This window comes from Somniosus microcephalus, chromosome 7 (assembly GCF_052327205.1).
Source record: "Somniosus microcephalus isolate GS21.2 chromosome 7, FLI_Smic_1.0, whole genome shotgun sequence".
Lineage (NCBI taxonomy): Eukaryota > Metazoa > Chordata > Chondrichthyes > Squaliformes > Somniosidae > Somniosus > Somniosus microcephalus.
The window spans coordinates 117,056,201-117,074,074 of NC_140993.1; the positions used below are offsets into that span (position 1 = coordinate 117,056,201).

At 40.9% G+C, this 17,874-nt stretch overlaps 1 protein-coding gene across 7 annotated transcripts in view; it reads left to right on the plus strand.

Annotated features, from left to right (window-relative positions):
* The window catches only part of mapre2 (microtubule-associated protein, RP/EB family, member 2), a 204,524-nt gene extending 187,635 nt beyond the window's left edge, over positions 1-16,889 (plus strand). For all 7 annotated transcript variants that reach the window (XM_085992876.1, XM_085992878.1, XM_085992881.1 and 4 more), the window contains exons 4-7: positions 8,231-8,438; positions 10,958-11,097; positions 15,288-15,440; positions 15,521-16,889. In XM_085992876.1, coding sequence (XP_085849002.1) covers positions 8,231-8,438; positions 10,958-11,097; positions 15,288-15,440; positions 15,521-15,592 — 573 coding nt within the window. In that variant the 3' untranslated portion in view covers positions 15,593-16,889. The remainder of the gene's footprint in view (positions 1-8,230; positions 8,439-10,957; positions 11,098-15,287; positions 15,441-15,520) is intronic.
* The last annotated feature ends 985 nt before the right edge of the window (positions 16,890-17,874 follow it).

Genomic DNA, 17,874 nt, shown 5'->3' on the forward strand with positions numbered 1-17,874 from the left:
CTGTTTTCTGTCCGTTAACCAATCCTCTATCCACCCCCAACCCCATGAGCCCTAATCTTGTGTAATAGCCTTTTGTGTGGCACCTTATCGAATGCCTTTTGGAAACCTAAGTATACTACATCCACTTGTTCCTCTTTATCTACCCAGCTAGTTACATCCTCAAAAAACTCTAATAATTTGTCAAACACAATTTCCCTTTCATAAACCATGTTGACTCTGCCTAATCATGTTATGATTTTCTAAGTGCCCTGATATCACTTCCTTTACAATGGTTTGCAGCATTTTCCCAACGACTGATGTCAGGCTAACTGGCCTGTAGTTCCCTGTTTTTTCTCTCCCTCCTTTCTTGAATAGCGGTGTTACATTTGCGACCTTCCAATCCGCTGGGACCATTTTAGAATTTAGGGATTTTGTAAGATCAAAACCAATGCATCCACTATCTCTTCAGCCACCTCTTTTAGAACCCTAGGATGTAGGCTGTCAGGTCCAGGGGATTTGTCGGCTTTTAGTCCCATTAGTCTCTCTCGTACTTTTTCTCTACTTATATTAATTACATTAAGTTCCTCACCCTCATTAGACCCTTGGTTCCCCACCATTTTTGGAATGCTTTTTGTGTCTTCTACTGTGAAAGCAGATACAAAATATTTGTTTAACCTTTCTGCCATTTCCTTATTCCCCATAATAACTTCTCCTGTCTCAGCCTCCAAGGGACCAACGTTTACTTTTGCTACTCTTTTCCTTTTTACATACTTGTAGAAACTCTTAAAGTCTGCTTTTATATTTCTTGCTAGTTTTCTCTCATTCTATTTTTTCCCTTTTTATCTATTTTTTGGTCAACCTTTGCTGGTTTCTGAAACTCTTCCCAATCCTCAGGCTTACTATTATTCTTTGCAACATTATAAGCTTCTTTCAGTCTGATGCTATCCTTAACTTCTTTAGTTAGCCATGGTTGGATCACTTTTCCTGTTTTAGTTTTTGTTTCTCAATGGAATGTATTTTTGTTGAGAATTAAGCAATATTTCTTTAAATGCTAGCCACTGCTTATCTACCTCCATACCTTTTAATCTATTTTTCCAATCTACCTTCGCCAACTCGCCCCTCATACTTATGTAATTCGCTTTATTTAACTTTAAGACTCAAGTTTCGGACTTGAGCAAATCACTCAAAATTAATGTGAAATTCTATCATATTATGATAACTCTGCCCCAGAGGATCCTTTACTATGAGATTGCTGTAAGAAGTCACACAACACCAGCTTATAGTCCAACAGTTTTATTTGAAATCACAAGCTTTCGGAGTGCTGCTCCTTCATCAGGTGATGACCTGGTGTTCTTACATTTGTCCACCCCAGTCCAACACCGACATCTCCACACTGAGATTGCTAATTAACCATGTCTCATTACACAATACAAGATCTAAAATAGCCTGTTCCCTGGTTGGTTCCATGACATATTGTTCTCGGAAACTGTCCCGAATGCATTCCATGAACTTGTCCTCCAGACTACCATTGCCAATTTGACTTGCCCCATCTATATGAAGATTAAAGTCCCTCAAGATTATTGCATTACCTTTGTTGCAAGCTCCTACTATTTCTTGATTAATATTCTGTCCAACGGTATAGCTGCTGTTCGGGGACATATATACTACTGCAACAGTGTCTTCTAACCCTTGTTATTCCTTATCTCCAGCCATACTGATTCTACTTCCTGATTTTCCATGATCTGATGCCTACAAAACACAATTATTACTGTCACAGTTATAAATCAGTCTTGCAAAATTAGCACGTCAACTAAATACATAAATTTCAAGCGACAATGATGCAGACCAAGAAAACGAACATTATAAAGAAAGCTACAGTTTAACATCTAATCAACAAATTATGGACTTAAAAGATTCTCCAGATTTCTCTTACTCGTATCCATCTTGTGGATAATTCTTGCTAAATTTATTTCTCCTTAGCCTTCAATTGTCCCAATCCAAATCCTATGTCGCTTTTTACTTAAATTTTAATCCCTCTGACAGGTACCAGTGTGTTTAACTCTATCGTGATTGTTTCATTAATTAGATAATTTGTCAATGGAGTATGTGTCAGTGCTTAAAAGTTGTCTCATTCTCCTGAGCCACATTTAACCATTTCATGCCTTGTTATTGTCAAGTAACTGAGCATGTCTGAGACCCGTTCTTCAGTGCAAATTCACCACGCATTTCCGGATGGTAATTGCTTCATGTGTAACATATCATGTCTGCACTCACCCACCGGTATCCCAATATCATGCCACACATGCCATCCGATACAGGCCATTCTTGGGCTTTCAGGTGATCTCATCAAAAGATCGCAGTCACCTGGAGATCTTTGCTCATCTCCCTCTGTATGGTCCCAATGTCTCGGGTAGTGAGTAGGCTATCAAATGCAGTTTTCTTAAAAGTTCATAGGCAAGGACACAAAACTCTCTGAGAAAGCTATCAATTTACTATTCTTAACTGCACTTTCATGACTTTCACTAGAATGTACATTAATACCAGATTGCACCCAGGTGATTTATGCCAAGTTGCTTAAGAAAATGATTCCCATTTAGTGGTGTAATTAAACATTTCCTGTTTCTATCTGCATTGTAAGTGGGTCATCCCATTATTTACTATTCATATGTCATTCATGAACCCTGGAGGAACTTTACTGTCCAATACAATAATAAAGATAGAAAACCTAGATTAAACATTCCCACTTGGTCCAAGTTATTAGCATTTTTAAAATTCTTTATAACCCGCTATATTGTGCCTGAATCCATTTTATCATTTCAAACTTATCCCAAATCTAAACAGCAGTATTATTGGACTGACAGGTTTTGTCAATGTTCAACTTTATTTCCCCACAAACTTTCTTCTTTAATACACAGCAATTGGCAGGACCACCTAGACTGCTTTGCACCATTTTCTTTAATGAAAATTTTTATATTCCCTTAAGCTTCAATTAGATTTTCCCATCTCGAGTGCATGAAACAATTTATCTTATTAATTTCATAAACAGGCTTGTTGGTTTACATGGTATTTTAACATTAGAGACAGAAGTGCTCGCAATTAGTTTACAAGATAACTTCCATATAACAAAAGAAAGTTGAGAATCCATTGTGGCTCTGCTTAAGTGCCCAAGGGATTAATTTGTCAAATCATAATTTTCCTTCTGTCACCATGGGAAAATATTCACTTAAAATTAAGAAACTTAAATTGATAATGTCCAATATATAAATTTCATTCAGCAATACTAAAGTTGTTGCTTGGTTGAAAAAAAAAAGCTGTCAGAGGAAAGGGCTAACTTCTTCTGCAGGTTTATAAGAAGGTGGAGCAAATATTGTCAGATGCGCACAATTGTGTCACTTCACGTAATTTTAAAAGAAATGTTCCCAATCGAAAAAGACAATAAATTGGCGCTTGGTTCTTTTTAGAAGTCTTTCTACCTTCAAAACTTCCTTAGGAATTAAAAATCCATTAAAACAGCTGAAATCATTAGTAAAACTATCATTACTATAGCAATTTAATTTTTATGTGTAATTTTGCTCTGCACAATATTCTGAAAATACATTTTCTTTGCAATGTAAATCAACTTCCTATCAAAGAAATAAAGAAAGAACTTGCATTTTATTCGTTCATGGGAAGTACGCGTCGCTGCCAAGGCCAGCATTTATTGCCCATCCCTAATTGCCCTTGAGAAGGTGGTGGTGAGCTGCCGCCTTGAACTGCTGCAATCCGTGTAGTGAAGGTACTCCCACGGTGCTGTTAGTTAGGCAGTTCCAGGATTTTGACCCAACGATGATAAAGGAATGGCAGTATATTTCCAAGTCGGGATGGTGTGTGACTTGAAGGTGGTGTTCCCATGCGCCTGCTGCCCTTGTCCTTCTAGTTGATGGAGGTCGCTGGCTTGGGAGGTGCTGTCGAAGAAGCCTTGATGAGAAGCTGCAGCGCATCTTGTAGATGGTGCACACTGCAGACATGGTGTGCTAGTGGTGGGAGTTAATGTTTAAGGTCATGGATGGGGTGCCAATCAAGTCGGCTGCTTTGTCCTGGATGGTGTTGAGCTTCTTGAGTGTTGTTGGAGCTACACTCATCCAGGCAAGTGGAGAGTATTCAGTCACATTCCTGACTTGTACCTTTATAGATGGTGAAAAGACTTTGGGGAGTCAGGAAGTGAGTCACCCGCCACAGAATACTCAGCCTCTGAACTGCTCTTCTAGCCACAGTATTCATGTGGCTGGTCCAGTTAAGTTTCTGGTCAATGGTGACCACCAGGATGTTGATGGTTGAGGATTTGACACCGGTAATGCCATTGAATGTCAAGGGAAGGTGGTTAGACTTTCTCTTGTTGGAGATGGTCATTGCCTGGCACTTGTGTGGCGCGAATGTTACTTCCACTTATCAGCCCAAGCCTGAATGTTGTCCAGGTCTTGCTGTATGTGGGCACGGACTGCATCATTATCTGAGGAGTTGCGAATGGAACTGAACACTGCAATCATCAGCGAACATTCCCACTTCTGAAGTTGTGTTGGGGGGAAGGTCATTGATGAAGCAGCTGAAGATGGTTGGGCCGAGGACACTGCCCTGAGAGACACCTGCAGTGATGTCCTGGTGCTGAGATGATTGTCCTCCAACAACCACAATCATCTTCCTTTGTGCAAAGTATGTCTCCAGCCAGTGGAGAGTTTTCCCCAATTCCCATCGACTTCAATTTTACTAAGACTCCTTGATGTCGAGAGCAGTCACTCTCCCCACACCTCTGGAATTCAGCTCTTTTGTCCATGTTTGGACCATGGCTCTAATGAGGTCTGGAGCCGAGTGGTCCTGACTGAATCCAAACTGAGTATTGATGCGCAAGTTATTGTTGAGTAAGTGCTGTTTAATAGCACTGTCAGCGATACCTTCCATCACTGATGATTTGAGAGTAGGCTAATGGGGGTGGTAATTGGCCGGATTGGATTTCATAGAGTCATAACTGCACATAAGGAGGCCATTTGGCCCATTGAAACCGTGCCAGCTCTCTGTAGAGCAATTAAGTCCGTCCCATTCCCCGCTCTATCCCCGTAGCCCTGCAAGTTTATTTCCCTCAAGTGACTCTCCAGTCTCCCCTTGAAAACATTGAGTGTCTTCGCTTCCACCACTTCCGTCGGCAGCGAGTTCCAGATCCTCACCACTCGCTGTGTAAAAAAGTTTTTCCTCACATTCCCCCTGTATCTCTTGCCCAAAACCTTAAATCTATGTGTCTCCTCGTCCTTGTACCGTCAACTAGTGGGGACAGCCTTTCCCTGTCTAGCCTATCCAAACCCATCATAATCTTGTACATCTCTATCAAATCACCCCTCAACCTCCTTTGCTCTAATGAAAACAAATCTAGCTTCTCCAACCTGTCCTTGTAGCTAAGATCCCCCATCCCCGGAACCATTCTGGTAAATCTCCTCTGCACCCTCTCAAGGTCCTTCACATCCTTCCCAAAGTGTGGTGACCAGAACTGGACGCAATACTCCAGTTGTGGCCTAACCAGCGCTTTATAAAGGTTCAGCATAACTTCTCTACTTTTGTACTCAATACTTCTATTTATGAAGTCCAAGATCCCATATGCTTTGCTAACCACTCTCTCAATATGTCCCACCACTTTCAGGGACCTATGCACCTTAACTCCCAGGTCCCTCTGTCCCTGTACGCTCTTTAAAACTGTGCCATTAAGTGTATATTGCCTCTCCCTGTTCCTTCTGCCAAAATGCATCACCTCTCACTTCTCTGTATTAAATTCCATCTGCCACTTGTCTGCCCATTCTGCTAGCCTTTCTATATCCTGTTGCAGTCGATTGGTATCATCCTCACTTTTTGCCACACCACCAGGTTTGGTGTCATCTGCAAATTTAGAAATTCTACTCTGTATTCCAATATCCAGGTCAGTTTTTTATATAAGCAGTGGCCGCAGCACTGACCCTTGAACACCACTGTCTACCATCCTCTAGTCTGAAAAATAGCCATTTGCCACAAGTTGCTGTTTTCTGTCCTTAAGCCAATTCCTTATCCAAGCTACCACTGACCCACCTATTCCATGAGTCTCAATTTTGTTAACCAGCCTTCGATGTGGTACTTTGTCAGGATTTGTCCTGCTTATTGTGAGCAGGACATACCTGAGCAATTTTCCACTTTGTTGGGTAGATGCCAGTGTTGTAGCTGTACTGGAACAGCTTGGCAAGAGGCATGGCTAGTTCTGGAACACAAGTCTTCAGCACGACAGCTAGAATGTTGTCGGGGCCCACAGCCTTTGCTGAGCCTGTGCGCTCAGCCGTTTCTGGATATCACATGGAGTGAGTGGAATTGGCTGAAGACTGGCTTCTGTGATGGTTGGGACCTCAGGAGGAGGCCGAGATGGATTATCCACTCTGCACTTCAGCCTGAAGATAGTTGCAAACGCTTTAGCCTTGTCTTTTGCAGTCGCATACTGGGCTCTGCCATCATTGAGAGTGGGGATGTTCATAGAGTTTCCTCCCATTAATAGTTTAATTGTTCACCACCATTCATAAATGGATGTGGCAGGACTGCAGAGCTTTGATCCAATCCGTTGGTTGTGGGATCACTTAGCTCTGTCTATAGCATGCTGCTTCTGCTGTTTAGCATCCATGTAGTCCTGTGTTGTAGCTTCACCAGGTTAGCACCTCATTTTTAGTTAAGCCTGGTGCTGCTCCTGGAATGCTTTTCTACATTCTTCATTGAACCAGGGTTGGTCCCCTGGCTTGTTGGTAATGGTAGATTGAGGAATATGCCGGGCCATGAGGTTCCAGATTGTGGTGGAATACAATTCTGCTGCTGCTGTTGATGTCCACAGTGCCTCATGGATGCCCAGTTTTGAGCTGCATGATCTGTTCTGAATCTACCCCATTTAGCATGGTGGTAGTCCCACACAACACAATGGAGGGTATCCTCAATGTGAAGAAGGGACTTCCTCTCCACAAGGACTTGTGCGTTGGTCACTCCTAGCCTACTTGACCTCATCCTCACTATTCTACCTGCTGCAGGCCCAGTCTGGCAGCTATGTCCTTCAGGACTCAGCCAGCTTGGTTAGTATTGTTACTACCGAGCGACTCTTGGTGATGGACATTGAAGTCCCTCACCCAGAGTAAATTCTGTGCCCTTGCTACCCTCATTACTACTTCCAAGTGGTGCTCAACATAAAGGAGTACTGATTCATCAGCTGTGGGAGGGCGATGGAGGTGTCTGGGACACTGGCTGAATGGTATGATTGTGTGAGTATGACTGTCAGGCTGTTGCTTGACTAGTCTGTGGGACAGCTCTCCCAATGTTGGCACAAGTGCCCAGATGTTGGTGAGGAGGACTTTGCAGGGTCAACTGGTGTTGGTGTGCCGCTGTCGTGTCTGAATCTGGTGCCGAGGTCGATGCCGGGTGGTCCGTCCGGTTTTTTTATTCTTACTGCTTTTCACAGCAGTTCTGATGCAACTGAGTGGCTTGTTAGGCCATTTCAGAGGGAAGTTGAGTCAACCACATTGCTTTAGGTATGGAGTTACACATAGGCCAGAGCAGGTAACAGCAGCAGATTTCCTTCCCTAAAGGACATTAGAGAACCAGATGGGTTTTTATGACAATCCAGTAGTTTCATGGTCACCATTAATGATAGCTTTATATTCCAGTTTTAGTTAATTAATTGAATTTAAATTCCCCGGCTGCCATGGTGGGATTTGAGCTCGTGTTTCCGACCTCTGGATTACAAGTCCAGTAACATAACCACTAGGCTACCATACCCCTTCTGACGTGTAGTCACTGATGTAATGTATATAAAAGTGCTATTTCTGTACTGAAATATGTCATCTTCCTCTCTGGCACTCTTTCATACTCTTTTTTTCTGCTTCTTTCTGTCTATGTTTGGCATCTCCCCAGCGGAAATCAATTCTGGTATTTTTTTTAAAAAGTAAAACTAGCTTGTTTATACATTCAATATGTAAGATGAAAATAAAATACACAGTGCAAAGCTGTATCCTATTTTATTCCAATTGTGAAGAATTTGTAAGTAGATTAGGAAATGTTCTTTAATTGTACAATCTAACAATTGCACTATTCTAATTTTATGTTATCTCTAAGGTGTTTCATCAGGATTTAGTACTGTGCACAGATATCCAAAACTTGGTTCTTTCTGAATCTGGTGAGACTAGATTCTTATGTCATCAAATAAAATTGTACATTTATTTTTGTTGTGCAGGTTATTCCAGTAGAAAGATTGGTTAAAGGTCGCTTTCAAGATAACTTGGAATTCATCCAGTGGTTCAAGAAGTTTTTTGATGCAAACTACGATGGTAAAGAATATGATCCTGTGCTTGCTCGACAAGGTCAAGATGCTATTCCTCCTCCCAATCCTGGTGAACAGATTTTTAATTTGCCAAAGAAGGCAGCAAGTTCTCCAAGTGCAGGTAATAACATTACATGTTCGTATATAGCATTTTATTGTCCGTCATATTTAGACTTACCAGTATGTTCTCACCTCTGCAAGCTCTTCTATTCAGGCCATCTTGTTTACGGTTAACCTTTTCAGTCATTCTTTTCACAATTCCAGCCTGTTTTATAGCAATCCTACAGGTCACCTCTGGTGTATCCATGCTTTGTTGTCACCTGTTCATCTACTTTGTGCGAGCTCTCAATGACATCATCTGCAAACAGGGGATCTATTACAACCACTGCCTCTCTGCTGCCACCAGCACTGTAGGAATGCTTCTGTACTCTCCAGTTGCCTAACTTCAAGTTCTCTGAGTAAAATTTCCTATAACTCAATAGTGCTAAAACTGAAGCTACTTGTTTGATTCTCGGCAACACCTGTATGCCTCTAGCATCAACTTCCTTGACTGCCTGCTCAGACTGAGCCTGGTGGTGTGCAACTTTACCATTCTATTCAACCTTGAGCTCAACTTTATATTTTACATGTGGGCCATCAGAGAGATCACTACCTTCTACCCCTGTAACATTGCCTACTTAGGCTTCTACTTCTTCCCACCACCAAACATTGCTGAAATCATTATCTATGCCTTAATCATCTCACGGATTGATTTATCAAATGCTCTTAGTTTACTTTGCATATTTTCTTTCTTCCTCCCCTCCAGTCTAGGAAAACGATTACAAATCCAGAGCCTCATCTTTAGACCTGACCTCAGCCTTCAATGTGTTTATTCACTGCCATTAATAGCTGTCCACCTATGCCTATGCATTACTGACATGCTAAGATAATTAGTGGGGAATATATCAGGATTGTAGCAGTTTTCCCACCAGGATGGGCCTTCTATTAGAATAAACTATTGGATATCCCAGGTAGAAGGTACAAGACATCTCAGGATGTGGGAGAAAATGATTTCTGAACAATCTGACACCATTAGTAGTGAGTAGATGGGAGATAACAAGTGCAACTCAAAATCTACAGCCATTTTCAAGCAGCAGCAAAATGTTTACAATGGGCTTGATCTAGGGCAGCAGTTTAGTATGCAAGTCCTGAGGTGTATCTGAGGTACAGGAGACCAATATGAGGTTCCACAGCACCATCTGTTGCTTCAGTGGTTACTCAATGGATAGAGTTCCTTAGTGGTGAATTTGACTTTATTGAAGTGGTGGATGATCAGGGGAAATGTCATGGCAAATATGTTAGTACTACAACTGTCTCCTGATCTCCATCTGGCTTTAGTCCATCTGTAAGGCAGCATGTGGATTAATCCTCACTTTTTTTTATTAAAACAGGTGTGCAGTTTTGTAGAATTGCATTAAATTTTTCCCTGAATCCTAAGTTGACTCTTTCTTGCTTCTAGAGATACTGTTTTAATACTGTTGCTCATAGAATGTGAATGATAATTTACTAATTTATTTCTACACATTTGTCCTTAATTCAATTGAAGAATTATCAATATACCATATTTCTCACCCTTTCATTTGACCTTTGGTCTGGGATTAGCCTCTGATTTTCCCATACTTACTTTTTATCCATCATATTAACTTTACATCATTATTGTACAGTTTTTGCAAGTGTTAAATGTTTTTAACAAGTGTAACATATGGTTTAACCAATAATTTTAGTTGATTTCCTTCTTTGTCTATGTGCTATGAGAGATGCCTTTTTGTAGAGCATGGGAAATTATATGAAGAGAATAGGTATCCTTGTAATTTATTGATCATATAATTTAACTTCCCCAAGTTGCATTCAAAGAATGAGGAATATGTACTTAAGTAATCCAACTTACCATCAAATGTCACCTGAAAGTATTTAATAAGCACTATGGGGGTTGACCATGAAAATTATACTTTTTCCAAGTGGAACAAGTCACTCATAGAACATCTAATGACAACTGAGGAAACCAGATTACTGGTCTAGTTCTCAGCCACATATTGTTAAAGATGCCAAGAAGAATGAGAAGAATTTGGTTCACTCCTCCCACCAACCATGAACTGTTTAAATAATACTTTACAAAAGGGTTAATTTTGATTCACAAAGGTATAATCTTTTTTGCAATCTGTGGTTGTAAATAGCCATTATTTCTACCTAAGTTCTACCGGGCGATTTCCAATGTAATGGGTGAAAACCTCTGGAAAGAATTGAAAGCCTCCTCACATGACTGGGTAGTATTAAAGCACCTTCCATGCAAGGTTTTGTTGCTTATTAATTTAAGTCTGTTTCTTAGAGTAAAAATATTAATCTATGGGATATCATAATCTGCAAGAATATCCAGGTTTGAGAAATCAAATTAAGAAAAATCATTCTAGAATTTTGGTTCTCTAACACGAGACATCACTCAGACAATTTTAATTCCCTATCAAGTCAAAAGAGAACCGCATTGCTTACATTGCACTCCAGATTTGTAGATCATATAAACCTGCATGAAAGTGTGACTTGTGTATCAGAATTTACAATAATTAAAAAGTTGTTCAGGTGGTTCAATTTGTGCCCAAATGGTAGGTGCTGCTGCTCCAAAAAACACTCCATCTCCTAAATCAGCATCAACACCATCTAGGCCAACTTCAGCTCAAGCTAGAAAGGCACCAGGAGCAAAAAGTGGTGGTGATGCAGAATCACATATTGCACAATTGAATGAGCAGGTATGTGGTAGTAAGTCTAAACTTTCCAGTAATCTATTTAGAATTGATAAAGAATATAATCAGAGGTATAGTTGAAGTGGAACCCTGATGAACACACATTAGTGGATAAGGATTTTTTTTGGTGAATAAGCTATTTTAGATTCTTTTTCCCCTTTTATATTTCCCATGTCAGACTTCAAACGCATTCAGGCCAGCAATTCACTACCAGGGCTTTGCTACTGCTGTTTCTGTGTCATGGGAGTATGTCACCCCATGTCCAACCTTGGGATTGATCATCCTCTTCTCCCCCACCCCCTCCTTCCCTGTTGAGAAGCAAGGTTGTTCTCAACATGTTACTGAAGACTCCTGTCAAGTCCATGGCACGGTCGTTTGGTGTTGTAATGTGTTGTGCACATACTGTAGTTGATGCTTAGATTGGGATTTCTGTAAACTGCAGATAAATCCAATTTTAATATCACATCACATGATAACTTAGTTTGTAATGAAATAAAAATTGATAATGGGAAATGTTTAATGCTTAGTATTTTTTTTCTTTGAAGTAGATTTTAGGTTTCACTTAACATCTTTATTTTTATGTGCTGTAGTGCCAATTTGGATCATTGAAGCTGCTGGATAATAATATTTATAAATGGGCCAAAATAGGCGCAAATTAATTTTCTTCCTCAAAGCTGTATTTGTCAATACCATTATTTATATTTAAAACTAACAAATTAATGGAGCAGGTCTCGGCTTATGACTCAGTGGCATTTAAAAAGTACTGAACTAATGCAAAGCTGTAAGTAAAATAACATGCATATGATGATGATATGACAAATTACAACTCCTTTGTATTTGTTCCTTCTCAGTTTTCTTAACTTCTGATTTTTAAACAATACATTTATCAATTACCCTAAATGAGGTGGTAGAACTTGCATAGACCTATTTCCCCCTCAGAATTGGGCTTGGCCAGTATGCTTGACAGGAAGGAGCCAAGCATAATTGAGATGCTATCCAAAAAGAGGGTAAGTCCACTAAGCTGCTCTTGTATACCTTCTAGTGATTAGATACACCAACCATATGAAGGAGGTGCTGGCCCTTTTGATCTTTCACCACCATTCCAGAAATTTGTGGAGGAAAGTATTTGCTTCCTTAACCAGGCCACTAACTACGTTGGTGGTAGTGTGCAATCTAATAACACCCAGATGCATGTTGATATGGCTATGTTACATAACATCAAACAATTGGCCTGGGCAGAGTTGTCAGAGGAGGTTGGCGCTCTCGACTACAGTATTATAGGATGTCTAGTTGAATTAGTTATTCTTTGGTCCATACCATGATGCCGTAGATTGCCCAGGGTAACCATGAGGGTTGATACTTTGGTTGCCCAAGGTGGAGGGGGGGGCGTGGGTGGCATCCACTCTCAAGGCCATGCTTACAAGCTCTGGAGTTGTGTTTGGAGTGCATACATAATGGGCAGTGTGATTGACTGAGTGCCAAACACTATATGGCATTTGCTGCATCTTTTAAAACCTGTGATCAAGTAGACAGAATACAGACTTAACTACAAATGTTTTAATTTAAATTTTAACTCTCTCAAAATGACGCGTATGGTGTTGAATGAGCAGAGAAGAGAGAACTACCACCGGGGAGATCATTTCTTTTATACAGCACAGTAGGGTGAATCACGTGATGTCCCAAACATTGTCATGCAAAATGTATTTTGGAAGATGGGTGAGAGCTGTCACTTTACTGTTTTTTCTATTGGAAAATTGAATAAAACAGCTTTATGATTGTACCATAATGTTGGTAACATCATCATGAGACTTGGTCTCCTGCTCCGTATAAGAGCAGAGTCTCCCCCAGTGGTTTCATATAAATATACAATAGCAAAATACTGTGGATGCTGGAAATCTGAATTAACAACAGAAAATGCTGGAAAAACTCAGCAGGCCAGGCAGCATCCGTGGCGAGAGAAACAGAGTTAACGTTTCAGGTCGAAGACCTTTCGTCAGAACTGGAAAAAAGCAAGAAAAGGAACAGATTTTAAAGCAAGTTTAGGGGCTGGGAAATGGGGGAGGGGATGAAAGAACAAAAGGGAAGGTCTGTGATAGGATAGAAGGCAGGAGAAGTTAAGAGGCATTAAGAGATATTCAAGGCAAGAGGAGATGGTAATGGGACAGGTTAAGAAACAAAGGATGGCTCTAGATGGAGTGTGAATTGCGCTGGCAGAATGAAAGACAGCTGCTATGTGGGAGGGAAGAAAAAAAAAGCACTAACAAAAAGTGGATAAAAAATGTGATGGGGGCCGAGGTTATGATCTGAAATTGTTGAACTCTATGTTGAGTCCAGAGGGCTGTAAAGTGCCTAATTGAAAGATGAGGTGCTGTTCCTCAAGCTTACACTGAGCTTCCGTGGAACAATGCAAGAGGCCGAGGACAGTGAGGTCTGAGTGGGAATGGAGCAGTGAATTAAAGTGACAGGCGACCGGAAGCTCGGGGTCACCCTTACGGAGTGAACGGAGGTGTTCCGCAAAGCAGTCACCCAATCTGCGTTTGATCTCCCCAGTGTGGAGGAGACCACATCGTGAGCAGCGAATACAGTATACTAAATTGCAAGAAGTACAAGTAAATTGCTGTTTCACCTGGAAAGGGGTGTTTGGGGCCTTGGACAGTGGGAAGGGGGGAGGCATAAGGGCATGTGTTGCGTCTCCTGTGCTTGCACGGGAAGGTGCCAGGGGAAGGGGTGCTGGGGGTGATAGAGGAGTGGACTAGGGTGTCGCGGAGGGAGCAGTCCCTACGGAATGCTGAAAGGGGAGGCGAGGGGAAGATGCGTTTGGTGGTGGGATCACGCTGGAAGTGGCAGAAATGGCGGAGGATGATCCGTTGAATGTGGAGGCTGGTGGGGTGAAAGGTGAAGATAAGGGGAACTCTATCGTGGTTCCGGGAGGGAGGGCAGGGGTGAGGGCAGAAGTGCGGGAAATAGAAACATAGAAGATAGGAGCAGGAGTAGGCCATTCGGCCCCTCGAGCCTGCTCCGCCATTCAACGAGATCATGGCTGATCATCCAAACCCTAGCACCCGGTCCCTACACCGACAGCCATCCCACCCAAGCCCTATCCCCGTAACCCCACGTATTTAATCCCCCCTAACACTAAGGGCCAATTTTTATCATGGCCAATCAACCTAACCAGCACATCTTTGGACTGTGGGAGGAAACCGGAGCACCCGGAGGAATCCCACGCAACCACGGGGAGAATGTGCAAACTCCACACAGACAGTTACCCGAGGCCGGATTTGAACCCGCGTCCCTGGCGCTGTGAGGCAACAGATAGAACAGACACGGTCGAGGGCCATGTCGACCACAGTAGAGGGGAATACCCGGTTGAGGAAAAAGGAAGACACGTCGGAAGCACTGGTATGGAAGGTGGCATCGTCAGAGCAGATGCGGCGGAGATGGAGAAAATGGGAGAATGGAATAGAGTCCTTACAGAAGGCAGGGTGGGAGGAAGTGTAGTCCAGGTAGCTGTGGGAGTCAGTGTGCTTGTGAATGTTTGTCAATAACCTATCCCCAGAGATGGAGATGGAGAAGTCGAGGAAGGGACGAGTCGGAGATGGACCATGTGAAGGTGAGGGAATGGTGGAAATTGGAAGCAAAGTGAATGAAGTTGTCTAGTTCAGGACGAGAGCAGGAAACGGCACCGATACAGTCATCAATGTACTGGAAAAAGAGGTGAGGGAGGTGACCCGGGTAGGACTGGAACAAAGAGTGTTCCATATATAAATATAAGTCTGGGTAATATTGAAGTGTACCGAGGCTGGAATGGATTGTGACACAACACATCTCTGGGTAGCAATGTGAACCTGGAGAGCGAAACTCATCTAATATATCTCCTTCCAAACCCAATATATATGTTGTAATACACTCCAACCTATGTGGTTCTTTTATACTGAAAATTTAGTAGTGATGGCGAGATGTTTTAATTCTCTTTTTGGTAAGTTCTGTTGGCAACAGATGATGTAGAGAACAACCTTCTCTGATCAAGTTATCAGAAGTGATCTCAGATCTTATTTAACCTGAATATATTGTAATGCTGAATATATGTCTTGGAAAATTAGTTGGAATGTTTTGAAAATTTGCAGGTAGAACATTCCTGTGACTTTGTGTATGCAATGTATTTTTGCTCCTTTAATTATTTTTCTACTTGTGAGCAGGTGAGTTCATTAAAACTCGCACTTGAAGGAGTTGAGAAGGAGAGAGACTTCTACTTTGGGAAACTGAGAGAAATTGAACTCATCTGCCAAGAACATGGACAGGAGAATATTGACCTTGTTCAGCGACTCATGGATGTGCTATATGCTACCGATGTATGTACGGTTTTTACAATTTATTTGCAAAAGCATGTAGAAATACTGTATTTAGTAATATATTTATTTCTAAACTGCAGGAGGGATTTGCAGTGCCAGATGATGGTCAGGTACAGGGTGAAGAACTGACTCAGGAGCCAGAAGAATATTAATTGGCAACATGAGCATTTAACTTCATGATGAATGAAGAGCACACTGAGGACTTCATGGAATGAATTGCTTCAGTTTGAACATTAGCGTTTTATCTTCCATACTCTGCATAAGCAAAGTACTGTATTCCTTACCCATTATCTTACCACCATGCATTGCAGCAATTATCTTTCAATACAGAAAAAAAGTGTGGTAATTTTGGGGCTAAATTAACACTTTGCATTATGGCTTATATTATAGGCAGAAATATGGTTTGACAACATTATTGATTTTAAAAGTACAGTATCCACCAATGAAAGTTTTTATGAAGTAGGTTTGGTGATCAAAAATGCAGTATTAGAAATTCGTACTCACCATGTATATTTTTCATGAAACCTGCTACGTGGAGAGCAACCCATCACATTTACATTCTACACAATATACAAACAATGAGTGTCAGCCTATTTATATATGAAAACGCCATTGAAGGAATGGATTCTTAATTCTGTGTAAAGAAAGTCTTATTAAGCTGTAACTCACTTGTTTTGAAAATTATCCACAATTTGTCGCATGATAGAGTAGATTTGTTTTCAAAACGTAAATAATTTCAATTACTTTTATCTTTCTACTTATTTAATAATAAATTGGTTGTGTGTTTATATTTGTGGTCTGTGTATAAAGGTCTTCATAAGAAAACTATTAATTCAGTGATGCACATATAAAACCACATTCACCAGGGAGCTCAAGTTTTTTGATTATCATGGGAATATTCTGACAGTCCTCTAGTTGTCACATTTAGACAGCAGAAAAATGAGGAGATTAACAGTATTTGCATCCAGACTAGGTATGATCTGGTCACTGCATCAATGCTGACAGAGACCAGAGTTTGAATGACGGTCTTAACTGACAGTTGCATATCGGCTTTTCCTTGAGGCAAGATTTATTAGGCTTGGACTAGTTATCTGCTAGAGAGAAAGAAAACCTTGAGAAGTGATCCTTCCTGCACTAGTCGCACTTGGCTTTTAGTGAGTCAGCCAAGGAGTAACATTCAATAATTCTGTGGCGATAAATGTGGAACTTACTGACTGAAGTGGATAGTGTGGATATTTGAGGGAAGAAGTGAAAGGTCACTTTACAAAGCATTATGCATGCAAATGAAATGATACTTGGGGGTGTATTACTGGTTTGGAAGGGGAAATCAATGTTTCAACTGATCAGTAATAGCAAAACCTGTTACATGTGTACATATTGAACTCCTGTTTTGTCTGAATTTAATACACGGGTTATGTATAACAAAATATATGTAAGTTTCCCTCATGAGTTTGTTCTCCTGTTGTGTTTCTTGCTCTTGTTCGTTCATTCTTGAGCTGTTTTTAAAAAAAAAAAAAAAAATCAATTGTAATGAGTCTGTAAGCTACTTTTGATGTTTTAAGTATACAGAAATGTAGACTATTCTGCTTCTGGTTTACCTATTCCAGTTGCAGACTTAAATAATGCTTTAAACTATACATTATTTTAATACTTTGCCTTTATTTGGCAAATTACTTCCACCAAAAAGATTGGGCCCACAATTCTGTTGAGGAAAAATAAATCTAAACTGCATTATCTCATACTGAAGCCTCAACAGCTTTTTGGGGTGTGTTGTCCAGATTTCCACTTCCTTTTTTAAGAAGAAGTGCTTCTCGACATCCCCTGAACAACCTATCTCTAATTTTAAGATTATGCCCACTTGTTGTGGACTCCCCTACTAGAAGAAATAGTTTCTCTTTATCTGCTGTATCAACTCCTTTAATAATCTTAAACCCCTCAATTAGATCACTTAATCTTCTATACTCAAGGGAATGCAAGCCTACTCTATGCAACCTGTCCTCATAACTTAACCCCTTTAGCCCTGGTATCATTCTGGTAAATCTGCACTGCACCCCCTCCTAGGCCAGTATATCCTTCCTGAGGTGCGGTGCCCAGAACTGAACTCAGTACTCTAAATGGGTTCTATCCAGCGCTTTATATGACTAACATAACTTCCAGCCCCCTTGATAAAGGCCAACATTCCATGAGCCATTTAAATTATTTTTTGTACCTGTCCACTAGCTTTTAGTGATTTCTGTACTTGAATCCCTAAATCTCTCTGCTTCTCCACAGTTCCTAGCTTCTTGCCGTTTAGAAAATACTCAGATCTATTTTTCTTGGGTCCAACGGACATTCAGCTCCATCTTCCACGGTTCTGCCCACTCACTTAATCTATCAATGTCGCTTTGAAACTTTTTTGCTCCCACTACACTATTTACTCTGCCACCTAACTTGG